General features: G+C 47.4%; 1 protein-coding gene and 1 non-coding gene across 2 annotated transcripts; both read right to left on the reverse strand.

Moving 5' to 3' along the window:
• Window positions 1–14958: 14958 nt before the first annotated feature.
• Window positions 14959–16763, reverse strand: LOC123174213 (AP2-like ethylene-responsive transcription factor At2g41710). The gene is made up of 4 exons (XM_044590007.1): window positions 16316–16763; window positions 16119–16201; window positions 15839–16010; window positions 14959–15739 (listed from the first exon to the last, which is right to left on the reverse strand). Exons 1-4 carry the CDS (start codon window positions 16513–16515, stop codon window positions 14959–14961), a joined length of 1236 nt encoding a protein of 411 aa, XP_044445942.1. The 5' UTR covers window positions 16516–16763.
• Window positions 16764–17749: 986 nt separating this feature from the next.
• TRNAV-AAC (transfer RNA valine (anticodon AAC)) lies at window positions 17750–17823 on the reverse strand. The gene has a single exon. It is a non-coding gene; the product is annotated as a tRNA-Val (tRNA).
• Window positions 17824–23609: the final 5786 nt, after the last annotated feature.

A 23609-nucleotide genomic window follows, 5' to 3' on the forward strand; every position in this document is an offset into this window, starting at 1 on the left:
GCATTCATGATCTTTAATTTTAATTTTAATAGTAGGTTCCCACTCATCATAAAGTTTTCTAGGGATAGAAACTTCCAACTCAAGTTTTTCTTCATAAGATTGCATCAAAGCATCAACGATATGTTTGGTAGAAGCTTTATTTTGACTATAAGCATGAGGAGAATTTAGCACGGATTGCAACAAGGAAATACAATCTATCAAAGAGCAATTATCATAATTAAATTCCTTGAAATCCAAAATAGTGTGTTTATTAACATCTAACGTTTTGATTTCTTCAATCCCACTTTTATTAATTTTACCATCAAGATCTAAAAACTCCGAATTTTTGGAACGCCTTCTAGGTAAAGGTGGATCATATTCAGTCCCATCATTATCAAGATTCATATTAAAAAACAAAGATTTAATAGGGGACACATCAATAACTTTTAGATCTTCATCTTTGTTTTCATAAAAATTAGAAGAACACGCTTTTATAAAGCAATCTTTCTTAGCACGCATCCTAGCGGTTCTTTCTTTGCACTCATCAATGGAAATTCTCATGGCTTTGAGAGACTCATTGATACCATGCTTAGGAGGAATAGATCTCAGTTTCAGAGAATCAACATCAAGATAAATTCTATCAACGTTCCTAGCCAATTCATCAACTTTAAGCAATCTTTCTTCAAGCAAGGCATTGAAATTCTTTTGCGAATTCATAAATTCCTTAACACTAGTCTCAAATTCAGAGGGTGTCTTATTAAAGTTTCCATAAGAATTGTTGTAGGAATTACCATAATTATTAGAGGAATTACTAGGATAAGGCCTAGGATTAAAGTTTCCTCTATACGCGTTGTTACCAAAATTATTCCTACCAACAAAATTCACATCCATAGATTCATTATTATTCTCAATCAAAGTAGACAAAGGCATATCATTAGGATCAGAAGAAACACTCTTAGTAGCAAATAATTTCATAAGTTCATCCATCTTTCCACTCAAAACATTAATTTCTTCTATCGCATGCACTTTTTTATTAGTAGATCTTTCAGTGTGCCATTGAGAATAATTAACCATAATATTATCTAGGAGTTTAGTAGCTTCTCCTAAAGTGATTTCCATAAAAGTGCCTCCCGCGGCCGAATCTAAAAGATTCCTAGAAGCAAAATTCAATCCGGCATAAAAAATTTGTATAATCATCCACAAATTTAAACCATGCGTGGGGCAATTACGTATCATTAATTTCATCCTCTCCCAAGCTTGTGCAACATGTTCATGATCAAGTTGCTTAAAATTCATAATATTGTTTCTAAGAGAGATAATCTTAGCGGGAGGAAAATACTTAGAGATAAAAGCATCTTTGCACTTATTCCAATAATCAATACTATTTTTAGGCAAAGACGAAAACCGAGCTTTAGCACGATCTCTAAGCGAAAAAGGAAATAGCTTCAATTTAACAATATCATTGTCAACATCTTTCTTCTTTTGCATATCACACAAATCAACGAAGCTATTTAGATGAGTAGCGGCATCTTCACTAGGAAGGCCGGCGAATTGATCTTTCATAACAAGATTCAACAAAGCAGCATTGATTTCAAGAGATTCAGTATCGGTAAGAGGAGCAATCGGAGTGCTAAGGAAATCATTATTGTTGGTATTGGTAAAGTCACATAATTTGGTATTATCTTGAGCCATCGTGACAAACAAGCAATCCAACACACGAGCAAACAAGAGACGGGCAAAAAGAGGCAAACGGAAAGAGAGGGCGAATAAAACGGCAAGGGTGAAGTGGGGGAGAGGAAAACGAGAGGCAAATGGCAAATAATGTAATGCGGGAGATAAGGGTTCGTGATGGGTACTTGGTATGTTGACTTTTGCGTAGACCTCCCCGGCAACGGCGCCAGAAATCCTTCTTGCTACCTCTTGAGCACTGCGTTGGTTTTCCCTTGAAGAGGAAAGGGTGATGCGGCAAAGTAGCGTAAGTATTTCCCTCAGTTTTTGAGAACCAAGGTATCAATCCAGTAGGAGGCTACACGCAAGTCCCTTGCACCTACACAAACAAATAAATCCTCGCAACCAACGCGATAAGGGTTGTCAATCCCTACACGGTCACTTATGAGAGTGAGATCTGATAGATATGATAGGATAATATTTTTGGTATTTTTGTGATAGAGATGCAAAGTAAAGTAAACAAAATAAAAACGGCGCCAGAAATAGCTTGTTGTCAGGAGATATATATGATGGAAAATAGACCCGGGGGCCATAGGTTTCACTAGTGGCTTCTCTCATGAGCATAAGTACTTTACGGTGGGTGAACAAATTACTGTTGAGCAATTGACAGAATTGAGCATAGTTATGAGAATATCTAGGTATGATCATGTATATAGGCATCACGTCCGAGACAAGTAGACCGACTCCTGCCTATATCTACTACTATTACTCCACACATCGACCGCTATCCAGCATGCATCTAGAGTACTAAGTTCATAAGAACAGAGTAACGCTTTAAGCAAGATGACATGATGTAGAGGGATAAATTCATGCAATATGATAAAAACCCCATCTTGTTATCCTCGATGGCAACAATACAATACGTGCCTTGCTGCCCCTACTGTCACTGGGAAAGGACACCGCAAGATTGAACCCAAAGCTAAGCACTTCTCCATTGCAAGAAAGATCAATCTAGTAGGCCAAACCAAACTGATAATTCGAAGAGACTTGCAAAGATAACCAATCATACATAAAAGAATTCAGAAGATTCAAATATTGTTCATAGATAAACTTGATCATAAACCCACAATTCATCGGTCTCAACAAACACACTGCAAAAGAAGATTACATCGAGTAGATCTCCATGAGAGAGGGAGAGAACATTGTATTGAGATCCAAAAAGAGAGAAGAAGCCATCTAGCTAATAACTATGGACCCGAAGGTCTGAGGTAAACTACTCACACTTCATCGGAGAGGCTATGGTGTTGATGTAGAAGCCCTCCGTGATCGATGCCCCCTCTGGCGGAGCTCCGGAACAGGCCCCAAGATGGGATCTCATGGGTACAGAAGGTTGCGGCGGTGGAATTAGGTTTTTGGCTCCGTATCTGATCGTTTGGGGGTACGTAGGTATATATAGGAGGAAGGAGTACGTCGGTGGAGCAACGTGGGGCCCACGAGGGTGGAGGGCATGCCTGGGGGTAGGCGCGCCCCCCTACCTCGTGGCTTCCTGGTGGCTTTCTTGACGTAGGGTCCAAGTCTCCTGGATCATGTTCGTTCTAAAAAATACATTCCCGAAGGTTTCATTCCGTTTGGACTCCGTTTGATATTCTTTTTCTGCGGAACTCTGAAATAGGCAAAAAAACAGCAATTCTGGGCTGGGCCTCCGGTTAATAGGTTAGTCCCAAAAATAATATAAAAGTGAATAATAAAGCCCAATAATGTCCAAAACAGAAGATAATATAGCATGGAGCAATCAAAAATTATAGATACGTTGGAGACGTATCACTAAGCCATTCCATCTCCCCCCCTCCGACCTATCCGATCCACTCACACACTCACACTCACTCGATCTCCCCCTCAACCCCCCACGCCGGTCCTCCCCCATCGCCCCTCCTCCGATCTACGCCGCCGCCACCTCCTCCTCATCGCTGGACTCGGTACCGGCCTCCTCCTCCGTCCTCCCTCTAGTCGCCGCTGGCCGGCCCCTCCTTGCTCCGCCTTCCTCCTCCGTCCTCCCTCCACTCGCCGCCGGCTGGCCCCTCCTCGCTCCGTCTTCCTCCTCTGTCCTACTCTCTTCTCCCTACTCGAGTCGCTCCTCCTTCTCCCTCCTCCCTCCTCCATCCACAACCCCTCCTCCCTGCTACACTTTGATTTAGTAGGCTAGTTATTTAGTTGATTTAGAACATTTTGATTTAGTTGATTTAGTATGTAGTTGATTTAGTTGATTTAGAACATCTTGATTTAGTTGATTTAGAACATCTTGATTTAGTTGATTTAGAACATCTTGATTTAGTTGATTTAGTAGGCTAGTTGATTTAGTTGATTTAGTAGGCTAGTTGATTTAGAACATTTTGATTTAGTTAATTTAGTATGCTAGTGGATTTAGTAGGCTAGTTGATTTAGTATGCACCATTTTATTGTTATTTTTTCTATACATGGATAGGTAGATGCATGCTTTTGTTTTTTGTAATAAGTTATTTTTTGGCAAAATGTAGGTGCCAATTTAGTTAAATTTGCCACTTGTTTTTTTAATCAATTATCTTAGGCAATAGGGGCCAAATGAGATGAAATATCTTGGTAGGTGGTACCCTTATTTGGTAGATATTTGTGAAAAGTTTTTTCGGCAATAAGTGCCACCGAAATGCTTTGTCCATAAAATTGCTTCTCGCGGAAGAACCAAAAATATCACATGCTACTGTTTTTCTTTACTGTGAAGTGAATCGTTAATCCTTTGCTCATATTGCTTTAGGAAAATGGCGCCACCACCACCACCACTATGTCGACTGTGCAAGTCAAGGTGCGCCAGCAGCCTTGCAACTGGCAAGCTGTTCGGCATCTACTTCCAGCCGAGTTTTCGTCATGCAGCGGTAAGAAATTAGATGAAATGTAACAACTATTTTATTTTTAGTGTTGGCATTACTGCATTGTGTCATTTTGCTTTTTTTACACAGATCATCCCATGCAATGTGAGGTTGAAATTCAACAAGCTGACAGGAGACACTGTGACATTTGAGGCTCCTGGGGGGCGTACACTATGGAGGTCAAGAAAGGACGCAATATGTCGCAGATTGGAGGAGATGGATGGGCCCATTTCCTTGCCCACATGCGTCTTACTGGTGGTGAGTTGATCAGCTTCTCCTTCAGAGCAGAAAGACCCAAGCTGGCTGTCATTTATCTCAGCCTGGTGGAAGATGATGAAGATGACAAAGATGATGAAGATAATGAGGACCCACTCGATGAAGATGATGAGAACCCACTTCATGAAGCCATCATAGCTCAAAGAATGAGGCTGAGCGAGGAGGAGGTGTGCAACCTATGGGATATAATTCCGCCATGTGATGACTTTGTCGGGGTGCCATTCGTGACCCGCCTGACAAGTACCATGGTCGATCAGCATGAAATGGTATGTTATACGTACTGCCTGTAGTAATTTGATGACATATATATGCTTTATTGTTATACTTACAAATGCAAATTATTTAATGATATGCTTAGTGTAGAGTCCAATGATATGCTTTGTGGAATCTAGTCGATGATATGCTTTAGTGTAGAGTCTGATCACATGCTCTTATTAGTGTAGAATCCAAGGAACTATTAATAGTGTAGATAATCCATATATACTTATTAGTAGAATTCATGATTAGTTAGTACAAATGCGTAGTACTGTGTCTTTTGATAGTGTAGAAATCTAGACTTAATAGAAATATATTTGCAAGAGTATCTGCGAGGCTATTTATTAATTGATATGTTTTTCTTATTCAGAAATTGCCAAAGAACCTATTTGTGAGTTGTGGTATCGAGCCTGATGAAGAAGGCTCAGCTGGACTACGCCTTACCGCAAGGGGCTCCGTCACCACCTGTACTTACCGCATGGACACAGACGGTCGCACATACTTAAACTCGGTTGGGTGGAAGAGATTCCTCGTTGGCAAGAATCTTCATGTTGGACAGGCCATCCTAATTACTATCAGGAACACCCACCGCCCAGGCTTGAGGATGATGATCATCGTCGATATCATCTAGAACTACATATGTGTGTGTGGCTATATCATCTAGAACTAGATATGATGATCGTCGTTGATATCATGTAGAACTACATATGATGATCGTCGTCGATATTATCTAGAACTACACATGATGATCGTCGTCGATATCACCTTGTACTGCTTGAGGATGCATGTTGAGTATATATGAAATTATTATCTAGTACTCCCTCCGTTCCAAATTACTCGTCGTGGTTTTAGTTCAAATTTGAACTAAACTAAAACCACGACGAGTAATTTGGAACCGAGGGAGTACTACCTAGTACCTATAATGCTTTATGAAATTGATATCTAGTAGTACCTAGTATCTGGAAATTGTTGTTTATTGAAGCCGGAACGGGGTAGGAAGCCGGGGGGAAATGATGAAAGATATAGCAGTAGCGCGGGGCAAGGAAATCGCTACAACTAATTAATAGTAGCGCACTCCGGAAACGCGTTGCTGATATAGTCCATAGTAGTAGCGCGTGTACAGACCGCGCTACTACTAACAGTTAGCTGTAGCGCCTTATTGGTAGCGCGGCCGCCCGCGCTGCTGATAGCCTCAAAACCCATGCTACTACTAGGGTTTTCCCTAATAGTGCAAGGCCTTGCGAGCGTTTCTCCAGGTTTATCAACAGCTCCGACTACAGTTTCGCTACGGTGGACACCACCAACAATCTAAAAGCGCTCAAGGTTTCGGACTTGAAATGCCCGAATCTTGTCAACATCCAGCACCACTACATGGTCTGGGGCAGCGACAAAAACAAACTGAACTCCTTGGTTGACCTCGCCTCGGCCATCATCGACCCCTACTACGCGAAGATGAAGGAAGAGAGCAATAAGGACAAGAACGCCTGGCACAGTGTATGGCATAAGAGACTGGATGAACAACATGTCAAGTATGCGGCCATGGACGCGTACACAAGCTACGAGATGTACAGGCGGATCGTTGACATGAGGAATTGTCTTCTTCCTGGCAAAGACGAGGGATTGAGCCACATAGCAGTGGCGGGAGCGTCACAAGAAGTAGATGACTAGACGATTGTTTCTCCTATTTTAGAATGCATGCAATTGTTTATTGACGTGTGTGCGAATGATCTGTATAGTCACTTATGTAATTGGATGTCTATTTGAGTTATATATATATATATATACATGTTATTCTACTGTAGACAGAGCAATTCACACGGCTAATTAGCAGCAATCGTCTGTGTTATTATTGGTCTTCGCACACATTTCAGATTACGGACCTGTTTGTCGCGTATCACACACATCTTCTTCAGTTGAACCGTTTCCATTGTGTTGCCTAATCACACAAAGTTCATCCCAGTGAACCGTATGTTGTATATCGCACACGCCTTCATCTGGCTGCCCGTTTCTTTTGTACCTCCTCATCCCAAACAGTTAATTGAGCTGAACCGTATGCCCTGCATCGCACACGCAACTAAATTCTAAACCGTGTTTGATGCATCTGTCATCGCAAACATTTTGCACCTTTTTTGACGGTTTTTTTACACCACCGTTTGCGATTATGGCATCGCACACAGTTTCGTTGAAGGGTCTCTGATCGTAGTGCCGCGTTTGGACCATCCTGCAGTAGTGCCTGGTCCACCGGATCGTGGCAGGAGCTTCCGATGACACGCAGACGACGGGCGGAGGAAGGTCCTGGGTGGCGGCAACGCGTAGGAGATCGCGACGGGAGGGGATCTTAGGAGTGTAGTTCCTAGGCGGCGGCGGTGGAGCAGTTCCTGGATGGTTGCGGCGGAGCAAGTCCTTGGATGCGGCGGCGAATTTCGTAGCTGGGGGGCGCCGGCCCCAAGCGACACGCTGGCGAGGGGCGGAGGAAGAAGATGGAGGGACCTGTTTGTATGGGTTTTAAGATTATGAGGTTTGTTTTGCAAAATTGCCATTACACTGTGCTCCCGACATTCTTTCCCAGACGAAGGGAGTAGCTGTCAAGAACTTGAAGCTCCAAATTCATTGGGTCTAGAGTCACATGAAGACAGATGAGACCCAATCTGAAGCTCCAAATTCATTGGGTCTGTTGTACATGTCATTTGCGGGCAAAACTGACCTAAAGGCGAAACAAATTCACAGAATGAACTGTCCGTGAACCAATTTCACCCAGATAACCCTGTCGGGTAGCACCCAACATGTAGGCACTATGCTACACGGGGCAGCGCCGTTCTGACAGGAGCTACACTCCCTGCCAACGTGGTGCGGTGCTGCCCGGTCGGGGCCCACACCTGGTTGTGTGAAGCCTTTCGTCTAGGCGCTATGCTATGGAGCATGACGCCTTTGCCTTAAGCGCTAGACGCTGGCTTAGAAAATTTCCAGCTCGCCCCCGCCCTCATATGCTCTCTGTTGCTCTCTGGCCCTGGCAATGGGCAAACACTAAGTCCTAGAGTAGCGCATGTGAGTTAGACGCTATCCAACAAATCATAGCGCCTTCCTCTTAGGCGCTATGATAGTTTTGTCTTTGATGGTACAATTCCACATAGTACATACCATGTAAAATTGTGAAGCATCTATGCCTGACTGAATGTACCAGCTGAAACTTAACCCGAAATGAAGCAGACCATCAAATGGTCACTATAACTTGACTATAGGAGTGGCACATCAGAATTTGGTTCAATCACGGAGCAAGATTATGGGAGCATCCCTTTGCAATATTCCGATTTAGATGTCACCTTCTGCCTCCAAGTCTTCCAACAAATCATATGTGTCTGACTGAACATACCAGTTGAAACTTAACTGCAAATGAAGCGCACCTTCAACAGGTTCATTTGGAATGCTCCTGGAATCTTGCTCTGCTATTGAACCAAATTGTGTGCGTCTCGTATAGTCATGTTGTTGCAAATTATTAGATACATCAATCAAAATGGTGTCCTTCCATCCTTATTGAATATTACACCAGTATCCTTATTTCGAGATGACATAGCAGGCCGCGACTAAATTAGCGGCGGAAATCTGGGTGCACCAATCACATTCCTATTTTTGTGGTGATTGCAGGTGTTCCTGTATTTTGGAGCACGGCGACGAAGCGCCATGACTAAATCATGGTTTGGCGTGTAGAGGCAAGATGGTGGCAGTAATCGTGATTTCACGCCGCATGCATAGGGAGAGGGCAAACCATGAAAGCATGGCACTCTCTGATGTGAATCCAACACGTTGGAGGATCTGGAACAATTGTGGCACCAATACCAATAGTACCAAAGCGGAAAAAAGTCCTGTGATGGAACAAATGCAAAACTGGTTCTTAGAACACTTGGGCATTTTATCTAACATGTGAGGAACACTTGGGCATTTTATCTAACATGTGAGGAACACTTGGGCATTTTTATTGGATGGAAGAGGGGTGAGAGAGAAGAGACAAACCTATGTGGGAGCCTGGGGCGGAGGAGGAAATGAACGAGATTGGGTTGTCCTCCTATCACCATCGCGATTGCCATACCATCTTGATTCTTGGGTTGTCCTCCTATCACATGACCTATTTGGAGCTCCAGAGTCTTTTCAAGTTGCCTGTTTGGGGAAGAGGCCGGAGAGTGATGAGCAGACACTGGTAGAAAACAGGGCTTTGGTTCAGGCCTGGCCAGCCCATTAGTCCCGGTTCAGTCACGAACCGGGACCCATGGGGGGCATACGTCCCGGTTCGTACACCTAGGGGGCAGGCCGGGCCTCGTGGGGCATTGGTCCCGGTTCGTCTGGACCCATTTGTCCCGGTTCCAGGCACGAACTGGGACCAACGGTCCTCGCTCCTGGCCCACAGCCATTGGTCCCGGTTCGTGGCTGGAACCGGGACAGAAGGGGGTCTTTAGTCCCGGTTCCAGCCACGAACCGGGACCAATGAGGTACCTATATATACCCCCTCACCGGCGAGCAGAGCACTCCACACTGCTCTGTTTTTTCTGGCCGGCGAGTGGAGAGCTTTGTGGTGCTCTAGCTCACCTACTATGCACATGAGGTGTTCGATGAAATGCCTAAGCCACACTAGTTAAGCTTTCTCCTCTCGAAGCTCGACCTCCAAGCTCCATTTTCCTCAAGATTTGTCTAGGTTTAGCGGTCCGTCATGTCCCGTCCCCGTCTTCACCGCCGTCGATCGCCCGCGCCGATCTCATCGCCGGCACCACCGTGGTGAGCCTCTTGTTCTTATCTTCTTTCTAAAACAAAAAATTCTTACTTGTATGATTAGATAGATACTTGTCTAATTTTCTTACTTTTATTATTGCTCGTTATTATATAGTGCGATGGTTTTGGTATCCGCCCCCGTCGGCCCTCGTCCTGTCTATGATTCGGATGTGGTATATATTATCTTTTATAACTATTTGGTTTCATTTATTGTTTATGACAATTATGCCAACCAACGTGACATAGATTTTATTTATCCAGGAGGTATGTGAACCGGAAATTCCAATCGACCCTATTGTCGAGAGGTTAAATTTAGTTGAAGAAGAAAACAATTACTTGAAGGAAAAAATAAAAAAATTGAGGAGGAGAAGATGATATTGGAGTTGCATGTTGCGGATGTCGTTGATTATCACAAGATCAACATGGATGCAATGCGTTTGAAGATTAGAAAGATTAGAAAATATGCCATTCATACCAAGGCTTGGTATCATTATGCCGTTGGATCAGTTGTTACCTTGGTTGCGATAATGATCACATTTGTTGTTGCATTGAAATGTTTTACATAGTTTCAATGTATGGTTTAATTAGATGCTCTGGAGAGCTATATGTTGTTTAATGAGAACTATGTATGTACTTTGGTTTTAATGTGATGATGAACTTCTATTAATTTGGTCACTTGTCTATCCATGATGTTCTGTAATGGTTTTTGACACACTTAATTATATATAATGCACGCAGATGAACCGGCAATGGATGTACGGTGACAGACACACCTCCGAGTACGTTAAGGGCGTGCATAATTTTCTCGAAGTGGCTGAGGCAAACAAGCAGAATGGTTTCATGTGCTGTCCATGCCCTATATGTGGGAATACGAAGTCTTACTCTGACCGAAAAATCCTTCACAGCCACCTGCTTTATAAGGGTTTCATGCCACACTATAATATTTGGACCAGGCACGGAGAAATAGGGGTTATGATGGAAGACAGCAAAGAAGAAGAGGACGATGACAACTATGTGCCCCCTGAATACGGTGATGCTGCAATGGGGGAAGCTGCTGAAGATCAAGAGGAACCAGACGATGTGCCCGATGATGATCTCCGCCGGGTCATTGTTGATGCAAGGAGACAGTGCGAAAGTGAAAAGGAGAAGCTGAAGTTCAATCGCATGTTAGAGGATCACAAAAAAGGGTTGTACCCCAATTGCGAAGATGGCAACACAAAGCCCGGTACCGTACTGGAATTGCTGCAATGGAAGGCAGAGAATGTTGTGCCTGACAAAGGATTTGAGAAGCTACTGAAAATATTGAAGAAGAAGCTTCCAAAGGATAACGAATTGCCTGAGAGTACGTACGCAGCAAAGAAGGTTGTATGCCCTCTAGGATTGGAGGTGCAGAAGATACATGCATGCTCTAATGACTGCATCCTCTACCGCGGTGCGTACGAGGATTTGAACGCATGCCCGGTATGCGGTGCATTGCGGTATAAGATCAGACGAGATGACCCTGGTGATGTTGACGGCGAGCCCCCCAGGAAGAGGGTTCCTGCGAAGGTGATGTGGTATGCTCCTATAATACCACGGTTGAAACGTCTGTTCAGAAACGAAGAGCATGCCAAGTTGATGCGATGGCACAGAGAGGACCGTAAGAAAGACGGGAGGTTGAGAGCACCCGCTGACGGGTCGTAGTGGAGAAAAATCGAGAGAAAGTACCGGGCTGAGTTTGCAGGTGACCCAAGGAACGTATGGTTTGGTTTAAGCGCGGATGGCATTAATCCTTTTGGGGAGTAGAGCAGCAATCACAGCACCTGACCTGTGACTCTATGTATGTATAACCTTCCTCCTTGGATGTGCATGAAGCGGAAGTTCATTATGATGCTAGTTCTCATCCAAGGCCCTAAGCAACCCAGGAACGACATTGATGCGTACCTAAGGCCATTAGTTGAAGAACTTTTACAGCTCTGGAATGGAAACAGTGTACGTGTGTGGGATGAGCACAAACAGAAGGAATTTAACCTGCATGCGTTGTTGTTTGTAACCATCAACGATTGGCCCGGTCTCAGTAACCTTTCAGGACAGACAAACAAGGAATACCACGCATGCACGCATTGTTTAGCTGACACCGAAAGTATATACCTGGACAAATGCAGGAAGAATGTGTACCTGGGCCATCTTCGAATTCTTCCGACCACCATCAATGTCGAAAGAAAGGCAAGCATTTCAAAGGCGAGGCAGATCACCGGAAGAAGCCCGCCATGCGTACCGGTGATCACGTACTTGCTATGGTCAATGATTTACACGTAATCTTTGGAAAGGGTCCTGGCGGACTATCTGTTCCGAATGACGCTGAGGGACGCGCACCCATGTGCAAGAAGAAATCTATATTTTGGGACCTACCCTACTGGAAAGACCTAGAGGTCCGCTCTTCAATCGACGTGATGCACGTGACGAAGAACCTTTGCGTGAACCTGCTAGGCTTCTTGGGCGTGTATGGGAAGACAAAAGATACACCGGAGGCACGGGAGGACCTGCAACGTTTTCACGAAAAAGACGGCATGCCTCGAAAGCAGTATGAAGGTCCTGCCAGCTACGCTCTTACCAAAGAAGAGAAGGAAATCTTCTTTGAATGCCTGCTCAGTATGAAGGTCCCGTCTGGCTTCTCGTCGAATATAAAGGGAATAATAAATATGCCAGAGAAAAAGTTCCAGAACCTAAAGTCTCATGACTGCCACGTGATTATGACGCAACTGCTTCCGGTTGCATTGAGGGGGCTTCTATCGGAAACGTCTGATTAGCCATTATGAAGCTATGTGCATTCCTCAATGCAATCTCTCAGAAGGTGATCGATCCAGAAATCATACCAAGGCTAAGGAGTGATGTGGCGCAATGTAAAGTGCTTGTGGCAGGAACCCGGGAATGATTACTGTGGATGCTACGTCTGCGAGTTCATCTACAACACGACGGCCAAGAATAAGCGGGGCTACTCTAAAAGACAATATGAAATGCGTAAGCAATAATATTCACAATTTTATTTTATTACCATCATTTGTGTTGAGTTTCATTCATATATATGTATTGACCCCCTTCTTCAAATTAGATATGGCAGATGTGGAATGAACTCCTACCACAAGATCGCATGCGAGGAATTCAAGAGGAATTGGCGGGATTCTTTCTTGACTACGTGTCATCAATAAAGTCGGATAATACCATGTGGAACTTGAGTTCAGATGTTAGGGTATTGTAAGAGATCTTACATTTTGATATATATGTAGCCAGTAGTGTCGAATAGATATACGAAAACTTGTTGTTCGACCAATCTCTCAGAGAAGGAGAGGTCGATCACTTCTCTCTGTATATGTTCATGACGATCTTCTGTACTTAATGGTTTCCTTCATTTGCTTACTAGCTAGCGTGTCGAGTCCTCTCTATGTGTATATATAGTACGTAGCATCGACCAAGCACGGAGATAAGAGAGGACACTTCTCTCTATTAGCTAGCTAACACAATATATGAAACCCCTAAATTAACCCTACAAAACCCCCCAAAACCCCCAACCCCCCCCCCCCCTTCAGAAAAAAACAAAAATCCTAGCCCCTGAAATGCTGACGCGTGGATGCTTATTGGTCCCGGTTGGTGCTACCAACCGGGACAAAAGGCCCCCCTTCCTGGGCAAGCCGCAGCGGCCACGTGGAGCCCCATCTATCCCAGTTGGTATAAGAACCGGGACTAAAGGTATTGGGCTTTAGTACCGACCCTTTAGTCCCGGTTCCCGAACCGGGCCTTATAAACCGGGACAAATGGGCCTTTTTCTACTAGTGAGACAAGGCCGTCGTCTACGTGAGGGTGTTGTCTCCATAGCAGCATGGATGGAACGGGGTGGTAGTGTTGCTGCCCTTGCTGCTGGAGCATGAGCCTGCAACACAGCTTTGTCGAGCGGGCGAGGGGTGGCCGGGGGCCGGGCGGAGGTGGGCGGGGGACGTGGTCACGCGGCAAAAAATTTACTTTGCGCAGTTGCGGCCGAGTATTTTTAGGTCACCGCTAGGAGGCGGGGTAAATTTTGTACTTCCTTAAACGCTTTAGGAATTCGGCTAAGTCCCGGTTAGAGGGGTAAAACCGAAATTTTACTTCTCTATAGCCTTTTAGGGATCAGCTAGAGATGCTTTAGGATAGTAAAATTCGGCGTGTTTCCCCATTTTATTGGTTCAAGGGTAGCTGTAACTTTTTTTTCCTCTTCTTCATTCCCGAGAAATAAATTAGGAGTAAGATTTCACTAATGTCGTGGAGTCAAAATCCATAGTGATTATAGACTTTAAAAAAAAACTTTCAATCTATTCATCTTCAATCATGGCAGTACAAAGAACAACAGAGATAATAAAAATTACAACTATGTATGTGGACCACCTAGCGACGATTACAAGCACTGGAACGAGCCGAATGCGCGCTGTCATCATCGCCCCTCCCTTACCGGAGTCGGGCAAACCCTGTTGTAGTAGACAGTTGGAAAGTTGTCATGCTAAGGCCCCATAGGACCAGCGCACCAGAGTAGCAACCTTCATCGCTGAAGAAAGTCATAGATCAGAACGATCAAACATGTAAACACCCAAACGAAAACGAACAAAGACCGGATGCAAACAGATCCACCGAAGACTAGCACCGACTGAATCCCGCGAGATCCGACAGAGACACACCTCCACACGCCCTCCGACGATGCTAGACTCACCATCAGGACGGGGATAGAACGTGGGAGACATTATTCCTACTAAGGCACATTGCCGCCGCTACACAGCCTCAACCAAGACATTGAACCTAACAAGAAGAGAACAGAATCCCTCCTCTCGGCGGGGGGCCAAGATCCTCCGCACCTCCATGGCCTAGAGGCCGTCGGAGATGGGGTGGACCGGCGGCGGCGGCGAGTGGAGAAGAGCTTTTCCTGTAGAGGAGGAAAGAGATATGTTGTGGGACCAATTGATCATAGTTATTATAGATGTGGTAAATGGATCTAGCCTATGAAGATTGGCTTGTGAAATCAAACCCTGATCAGCTTGTTATTTACATAAATTCAGATAAAAACATAATTTACATAAGATACAGTTCATCATGCCCCTCAACACTACTCAGTGATCAACAACTATTGTAGCGCCGCGATGTCCCCAAACCCATCCCAGGGCGTCGTCGTCGGTGCCATCCTCTCACCGCTACCGTAGCACGACGCCACGGCGGCCCCCTGAAACCCGGCATTGTTGCCGCAAGCGTTGCTTGGCGACGAGAAGAGGCCGCACACGTCCGAAGAAACCCCATGGAAGAAGTCGCGGTACTCGTACGACCCTTCCCCCGCCGGCAGCTCCCCGACGCGATCCGCGCACCCTCCCGTCCCCTGCGGCGAATCCGGGTCGTTCCTCTCCACCAGCTGCTTGAACATGGTCGACTTGAGAAGCAGGCTGAGCGCCGTGGACGAGGACGACGACGAGCTCCTCCTCCTCAGGCCGCCACCGAGCGCCGCCGCGCTGTGGTCGAGGATGAAAGGGCTGCCCGGGGCCGCCGCCGTCGTGGGAGGGAGCATGAGGTGGGCCTCGGCCGGGAGGAAGCGCTCGTGCTCCACGGGGCTGGGAGGGAGCTGCGTGTGCATGCCGGCGAGGAGGTGGTCGGCGAGCACGGCCGGGCCGGCGACGGGGGGCTTGAGCCACGTGATGTAGGACCTGAGGTCGAAGTTGGTGACGGCGTTGACGCCCTTGTACTCGATGGCCGCGATGTCGTAGGCGCGCGCCGCCTCCTCCTGCGTGCCGTAGGTGCCGAGGTAGAGGTACTTGTTCCCGAAGACGCGCCCGATCCTCGCCTCCCATCGTCCGTTCTGGTGGTGCCTGGCGACGCCGCGGTACTTGGACACGCCTCTGGAGAAGCCGCTGCTCTTCCTGGAGGAATCAGGTTGGAAATTTCAGAGTTAGCTAGGTGCACGTAAGAGGAGATTGGAGACATGCATGTGCTAGGGGTTTGGAGTTAACATGTGCCACCTCCTTAGCGACGCGAGGTACTCCTCCTTGGTGAGCGTCTCCATGATCTTGAGCTCCTTGTCGTAGTCCATGACCGGGAAATTGGTGTAGGTGGTGGCGCCCCAGTACTTGAGAGCAGCCAGGTCGTAGGCCCTCGCCGCTGCCTCCTCCTCGTCGTATGCTCCAAGATACACTGTTGCAGATCAAACACTTCTGTGTCACTACTACTTTCCAGCGTTAATCAGCTGATGCGTGTACATTTCTATCGTGGCATGGCAACAAAGCAGAGTATTGTACGTACCCTGCTTGCCCTTCTTCCTCTGCGTGGGGTTCCACGAGTTCTTGTCCCACAGGTGCGCCTCGTAGCGGCCCGTCCACCGATGCCTGCATCCACACATCCATGGAAGAATTGGTTACCTTCACACCAAGGCATCGGGACATATGCAATTTTGATGAACACGGCGAGCTCATCTTTGAACATAAGTAAGCACACTTTACCTGCTGACTCCCCGGAACCTGGAGCTCCTCTTGACGGCGACGCCGGGCAGGGACGCCTTGCCGACGCCGCCGCCGACCGGCCCGAGCGTCGGCTCCCTCCTCCTCCTCCTGACCACGACCTCGCCGCCGCCCCCGCCGACCACCGCGGGCTGCCCCGCGTAGCTCTCGATCTCGCTCTTGACCATCAGGATGCTGTCCATACCCACCTCTTCTTCCCTCTCTCCAACAGATGTGAATGTGATCGATCGAACCAAGGAAACCCAACGAACGTAGGCCGAGGACGTGCGGCAATGTTGCAGTTGCGCTTGTGTGAGAGGAGCCAGGTGAGGAGACGAGCTGCTGCGTGCAGGTGTCCGCGCGCGGGGGCGCTTATATGCTGGCGACAGATCTTGTCCGGAGCGGCAGCTAGGGAGGAGAAGCAGACAAGGCGATTGATGGTTCCGTGGCTCCCGCGTCTGTCTTTACTATGCGGGTTTTGTTCGGGAACATCGATTTTAAGCGCATGCAGCCACGGATCCTCTGTCCGGTGGCGGAACTCGGCCGAGTTTCTTGGCGACGGCTGCGTGTGTTTCCTTGTTATATTATACAGTACGTGACCGGAGCGGAGAGCATATGTCTGCGTGGCGAACTAGGGAGGGCTCGGAGGAGCAGAGCGTCGCGTTCGCACGAGCCCGGACCAAAGCGTGCTGGGGACGAGAGTACGAGGACGAAATAGCGGCAGGCCAGCTGAGAAACCCGTGCGCCGCCCTTGTCTCGTGCTCTGCTTGCGGAGTAGGTGACATGTCTCGTGCGCTTCACCTGCGAAAGTGACGATCCCTCGTTTTCTTTCTGGTGGAAACTCTCGGCTTCTCAACAACCAGCCCTGCGACTGCGAGGGCTTGGGGTGTTCGTCGCGGCCGTGGCGCCGACGCATTGACGGTGACAGGGACCGGCGCTCTCGGGTTGCCCGCGCCGTACGAGTGCGTCCGTGTCGTGCCACACACCGTCCAGTCCATCAGAGCGGCTTCGATGCCATTGGGAGTCAGCTGACCGCAATGAACTGCAGCAAAATCTTCAGTACTACTGTACGCATTAGTGGAAACACATGGTTTGCGATGATGTTTTGGCAGGAGTAGGACATCTCGAATAAGACTTTTTGGTTAGTATGCTTGATCAAACAACAAACATGGTTGTGGCGCAGTTGGCAAGCGCGTAGGTGCGTGCTCCTGAGCTCGAGAGTTCGAGCCTCCATCACCACAACAACCGGGGTACAAAGTGGTGATGAAAATGCTCAGTGGCAACTTGGGTCGTCGCATGCATCTGATTTGCAGATGATACGAGCAAATCTGAACTTTGTTTTTGTCCTCCTTTTTTTCTGTGCTCCGTCCCCTGGACTAGCTGAACAAACAGAGCGAGAGGTTGGTCGGTCAAAATTCAGAAGAACAAAAAGGAGATTGGCTTCGCCCGGGTTCGAACCGGAGACCTTCAGTGTGTTAGACTGACGTGATAACCAACTACACTACGAAACCGTTGAGTGCTAGATTCCTCTAATAACTATATGGAGGTTACGTGCTATGCATTTCACATGGAAGATGATAAATGCACGAAAAAGAAAACAAGGGACAGTGGACTAGCTGACATGGCAGGAGACGAAATTTTCTTTGCACAAGGGCCCTGCCATAGGGCAAGAGAACACACAACCTGAGGGACATACAAAACAAATGTAGCGCTTCCCATCTCAATTACACAGGAGCTCACCATCAGGAGAGTTGGGCACTTTAGATTCTTTTTTTAGAGAATTTCTCCATGCTGATAATCCAAGAGGCGCAATCATTGTAGCAGTAGTGCTGATTGTGGATCGCTTTGCAGCACTTTCCATTGTTGCAGTAGAGCATCCACCTCTGCAAAAAGACATCTTATGTTGCCCCATATTCGCCCATGAAAGAAGAATTCATTATGTAAGTTCCAAATATTCCATAGCCCACCAGCACAAAAGGCGTTATGAGTTCGAGTTTTTTCTCCAAGCCGCCATCGATCAAGCAATGTGTCCATCGATTGAGAGGTTGGTTAATCGAATCATTCAGAAAATAGAAACAAAAAAAATGCGATGGTACTACTCAATCAAAAAAAGAAGTTGAATATATTCCTTTTCTGCACGGAAGGGTTAAGTAAGGTCATCCAGTGACCTACTCTTCACCAGTTTGTCACAAGTAAAGGCCCTGCTAGTAGGAAACAACCACATGAATTTTCAGGGGAACATGGACTCTCCACTAGGATTAACACCCCCTCCCCCTTGCACACACAATTGATACCAGAATTATCAAAGTTTCAAGTAGGACAATCAACAACCCAGGGAGGGTTCTTGCAAAAGAAAAAAAACAGGGCGGGGCACACTGCTTATTAGAAATCACAATGGTCTACCACGTGGCACATGTTGCAAGCAACCTGGAGAAATAAAATCACAATAATGGTCTAGTTTCATGTCTTTGTGCTCTTATAAAGCAGCACTTCGATAACACGTGTTCAATTGTTTCCTGTCTCCACTTCTTGTGGTTGACGACTCATGTGGCTCTTCATGATCTCCAAGATAATTTTGCCTTTTATGGATCTAATCTTGTATAGTTTTTCTTTAGGGATTTTGGGAGGAAAAGCAGGACTCAAAGGCTAGAGGTGAGGATGACAACTTCGAAGGACATTAGTGAAACCTATGTTTCTGTCAGGGAGAGTGGACTATCTGGAGACGACGACATATTGTACTGGTTATCAGAACACGAGCAAAGGATCGGGGAGGTGGAAGACCGCGGGATGGCGACAGCGCACTCCTCCCAGTGAATCTCATCGAGGAGCAATGACGCGAGCAGTAGGCCAGCAGTATGGGCCCTTCCTGATGATGGGGGGGGAGGGAGGAGTGGCGGGGCGGCGAGAGGGAGCCGACGGGGAGGAGGCGTTGGAGGAGATAAGGTCACGACAGGGGCAGAGGCGGGGGATGGCAGCGGCGGCAAGAGGGATCGGGTGTGTGTGTGAGTTCATCCAGCGGCGGCGGCGGCTTTCACGAGCATGGGGTCTTGCTGGGAAGAAACCCAATGGTATTAGGGTTATATAGCATAAGGTGAAATCCCTATAATGCCATCGGCGGGGCATCGAAATCGCAGAAGAAGCCACCGCATGGTTCACACTATTCATTGTAGCAGTAGTGTGGTTTCATCTGATGGCCAGATGTTGGAAATATGCCCTAGAGGCAATAATAAATAGGTTATTATTATATTTCCTTGTTCATGATAATCGTTTATTATCCATGCTAGAATTGTATTGATAGGAAACTCAGATACATGTGTGGATACATAGACAACACCATGTCCCTAGTAAGCCTCTAGGAGACTAGCTCGTTGATCAATAGATGGTTATGGTTTCCTGACCATGGACATTGGATGTCGTTGATAACGGGATCACATCATTAGGAGAATGATGTGATGGACAAGACCCAATCCTAAGCCTAGCACAAGATCGTGTAGTTCGTTTGCTCAGAGCTTTTCTAATGTCAAGTATCATTTCCTTAGACCATGAGATTGTGCAACTCCCGGATACCGTAGGAATGCTTTGGGTGTACCAAACGTCACAACGTAACTAGGTGGCTATAAAGGTGCACTACAGGTATCTCCGAAAGTGTCTGTTGGGTTGGCACGAATCGAGACTGGGATTTGTCACTCCGTGTAAACGGAGAGGTATCTCTGGGCCCACTCGGTAGGACATCATCATAATGTGCACAATGTGACCAAGGAGTTGATCACGGGATGATGTGAGTTACGGAACGAGTAAAGAGACTTGCCGGTAACGAGATTGAACAAGGTATCGGGATACCGACGATCGAATCTCGGGCAAGTACCATACCAATTGACAAAGGGAATTGGGTACGGGATTGATTGAATCCTCGACATCGTGGTTCATCCGATGAGATCATCGAGGAGCATGTGGGAGCCAACATGGGTATCCAGATCCCGCTGTTGGTTATTGACCGGAGAGTCGTCTCGGTCATGTCTGCATGTCTCCCGAACCCGTAGGGTCTACACACTTAAGGTTCGGTGACGCTAGGGTTATAGAGATATTAGTATGTGGTAACCCGAAAGTTGTTCGGAGTCCCGGATGAGATCCCGGACGTCACGAGGAGTTCCGGAATGGTCCGGAGGTAAAGATTTATATATGGGAAGTCTTATTTTGGTCGCCGGAAAAGTTTCGCACTTTATCGGTATTGTACCGGGAGTGCCGAAAGGGGTCCGGGGGTCCACCAGCCCCGGGGGCCACATGGGCTGTAGGGGGTGCGCCTTGGCCTATATGGGCCAAGGGCACCAGCCCCAAGAGGCCCATGCGCCAAGAGATAAGGAAAAGGGAGAGTCCTAAAGGGGGAAGGCACCTCCGAGGTGCCTTGGGGGGAAGGACTTCTCCGTGGCCGCACCCTTCCTTGGAGGAAGGGCCAAGGCTGCGCCCCCCCCCCCCTCCCCCTCTCCCTTGGCCCTATATATAGTGGGGGGAAGGGAGGGCAGCAATACCTAAGCCCTGGCGCCTCCCTCTCCCTCCCGTGACAACTCTTCATCCCCGCTTGCGCTTGGTGAAGCCCTGCCGGGATCCCACTACTTCCACCACCACGCCGTCGTGCTGCTGGATCTCCATCAACCTCTCCTCCCCCCTTGCTGGATCAAGAAGGAGGAGACGTCGCTGCTCCGTACGTGTGTTGAACGCGGAGGTGCCGTCCGTTCGGCGCTAGGATCATCGGTGATTTGGATCACGACGAGTACGACTCCATCAACCCCGTTCTCTTGAACGCTTCCGCTCGCGATCTACAAGGGTATGTAGATGCACTCCCCTTCCCCTCGTTGCTAGATTACTCCATAGATTGATCTTGGTGATGCGTAGAAAATTTTGAATTTCTGCAACGTTACCCAACACCAGAATCTTCCGAGCGTGAGATCCGACCGCCGAAAACGCATCAAAAACTCGATCCGACGGCCGAAATGCCCTGAGCTCTGAGAAGCCTCAGTTTCTCCCCCTGTGCTTCTTTCTGGATATGGGATGAGTGTTTGTGTTACAAAAAGGCAATAACAAGTTCATCGGATGATGCATCAACCCTTTTGGCACCAGAAACAATTAAAAAGGAAACAAATATGTAACAGAAAACAATCACCACCACATATGTTAACAAAGTCGTTAATAATGGAAGTTATATAACAAAATCAAAAATCATGGTCATATAACTCAGTAATACAAACTGAAGCTACATGAACAGATCGATGTTCCCCTCATATGATGGATTCACGCTCGGATTATGACGCTACCAACCTCGCAAAGAACAATCAACCTTACATCGCCGGACGATCGGCGCCGGCCATGTCAGTCCCCGCCGCGACGGGTCTCCCGGCCCACCCAAGGCGTGTATATGTCTCCCGAGTGGGAGTCCCCCTCGTACGTGCCCCCCGAGAAGGAGTACCCGTCGACGGACCCGTCCGCCTCGTAGGGCTCCGTGTCGAAGTGCTCTCCGGCGAACGGCTCCCCGACGAACGCATCCCCGATGAAAGAATCTTCAGCGAACGTTTTCGACCCGTGCTGCTCCTGGCCCGGCGTCGACTTGGCGGCCTCGAACCGCCGGAGCACGCCGGTGAGGTCGGCCGCCACTTCCTCCGCCGCGGGCGCGGGGTTCTTCCCCTTGTAGAACTTGAGCAGCTCCTCCTTGGTCCTCTCGATGCGCTTGTCGACGTGTGCGCCGCGGCCGCGGCCGGTGCTGTTGCTGAAGAGGCGGCGCGAAAGCACGACCGCGATCGCCGCCGCGGCGGCGGGAGCGGGTGCCCACGCCGATGGCTGGAGGAGAGCACGTGCCAAAACTAATCGGAGCGCCATGATCCAATTGGTTCAGCACCTGCCTTATAATTCTGACCTGCGTATATATAATACACTTCGGGTGGGCTTTTCGTTCGCAGTTCGGGTCGGACTTGTGCTATTGCATAGCAACATGGCCCAGGGCGTAAAAGGGCGATGGCGGCCCAGTGTATGATTCGATGCCTCCAAGCCCATCATCGCCCCTTGCTCATTCGAGTCGGACAAACCTTATTGTAGTAGGCAGTCGAAAAATCGTCATACTAACACCTCAAAGGACCAGCGCACCAGAGCAGTAACCATCGTCGATGAAGAGAGTTGTAGATCGAAAACACCAAACCTGTAACCACACGAACGAAGACGGACGAAAATTGGATTCAAATAGATCCGCCGAAGACCAACACCAATCGAAACCCGCGAGATCCGACGAAGACACACCTCCACATTTCCTCCGATCATGGGATGGGGATCGAATGTGGGAGACATTATTCCTACTGAAGGACATCACCACCGCCACACAGTCGCGACCACGACGTTGAACCTAACAAAATGAGAACAGGGCCCCTCACGCCAGTGGGGGCCTGTGATCCTCCGCACCTCCACGGCCCAAATGCCATCGAAGGCGGGGCGGATCGTCGACGGTGCCGGCGGGAGGAGGAAGGAGACTTTTCTTGAGGAGCATGAAAGACAGCCACATATTGTATCCCCTTCCTAGTCAATGATGCTTTCGGCACAGTCTCCTATTTTTGTCCATTTAGTTGGAGGTTTAGAAGTAGCATTAAGCACACATATATAGGTATAAGGGGTGCTTTGGCTCAAAGAAGAAGTGGGGGAAAACATAGAAATAGGAAAATTTCCTACGATGACGCTATTGTTTGGTTCAAAGGAATGAGGCTAAGAGAAAATGGAGAAAAATTTCCTTTGATCTTAATTTCAAAGGAAAAAGGTTGGAATAATACAATCCACTCCCTTTTCAAATTCCCATGGGCGAATAACGAGATTTAAATCCTTAGCGGTACAATAACATACCGATTATATATTTTTCATGTGATTTGACTTTGATATGACGCGTTTATTGGGATTCTTGTTTTTCTTGCCCCTGTGAACCAAAGCATATTTCAATCATCTATTTATGTGGTTTCAAATATCTATTTATGGGGTTTATGGGGTTTCCAATCATCTATTTCAGGCATGCATTCCTACCATATTCTCACGCCTTACTATGTTTATGTTTTTAGAATATTGCAAACCAAATAATCCGTAGGGGCTAACATTTTCTTCTTCGTGTTTCTCTGTCCCCCTCTCCCGGTGAGAGTCGCAAATGTTTTCCCCTGCTCTCCTCTCCTCCTTCGATGATACTGCCGTCCAGAGCGATGATGGGAGGGAGCTCAGGTTGCTCTTGTATATAGTACTCCCTCCGTCCCATAATATAAGAGTGTTTTTAACACTATAC

This window comes from Triticum aestivum, chromosome 1D (assembly GCF_018294505.1).
Source record: "Triticum aestivum cultivar Chinese Spring chromosome 1D, IWGSC CS RefSeq v2.1, whole genome shotgun sequence".
Taxonomy (NCBI): domain Eukaryota; kingdom Viridiplantae; phylum Streptophyta; class Magnoliopsida; order Poales; family Poaceae; genus Triticum; species Triticum aestivum.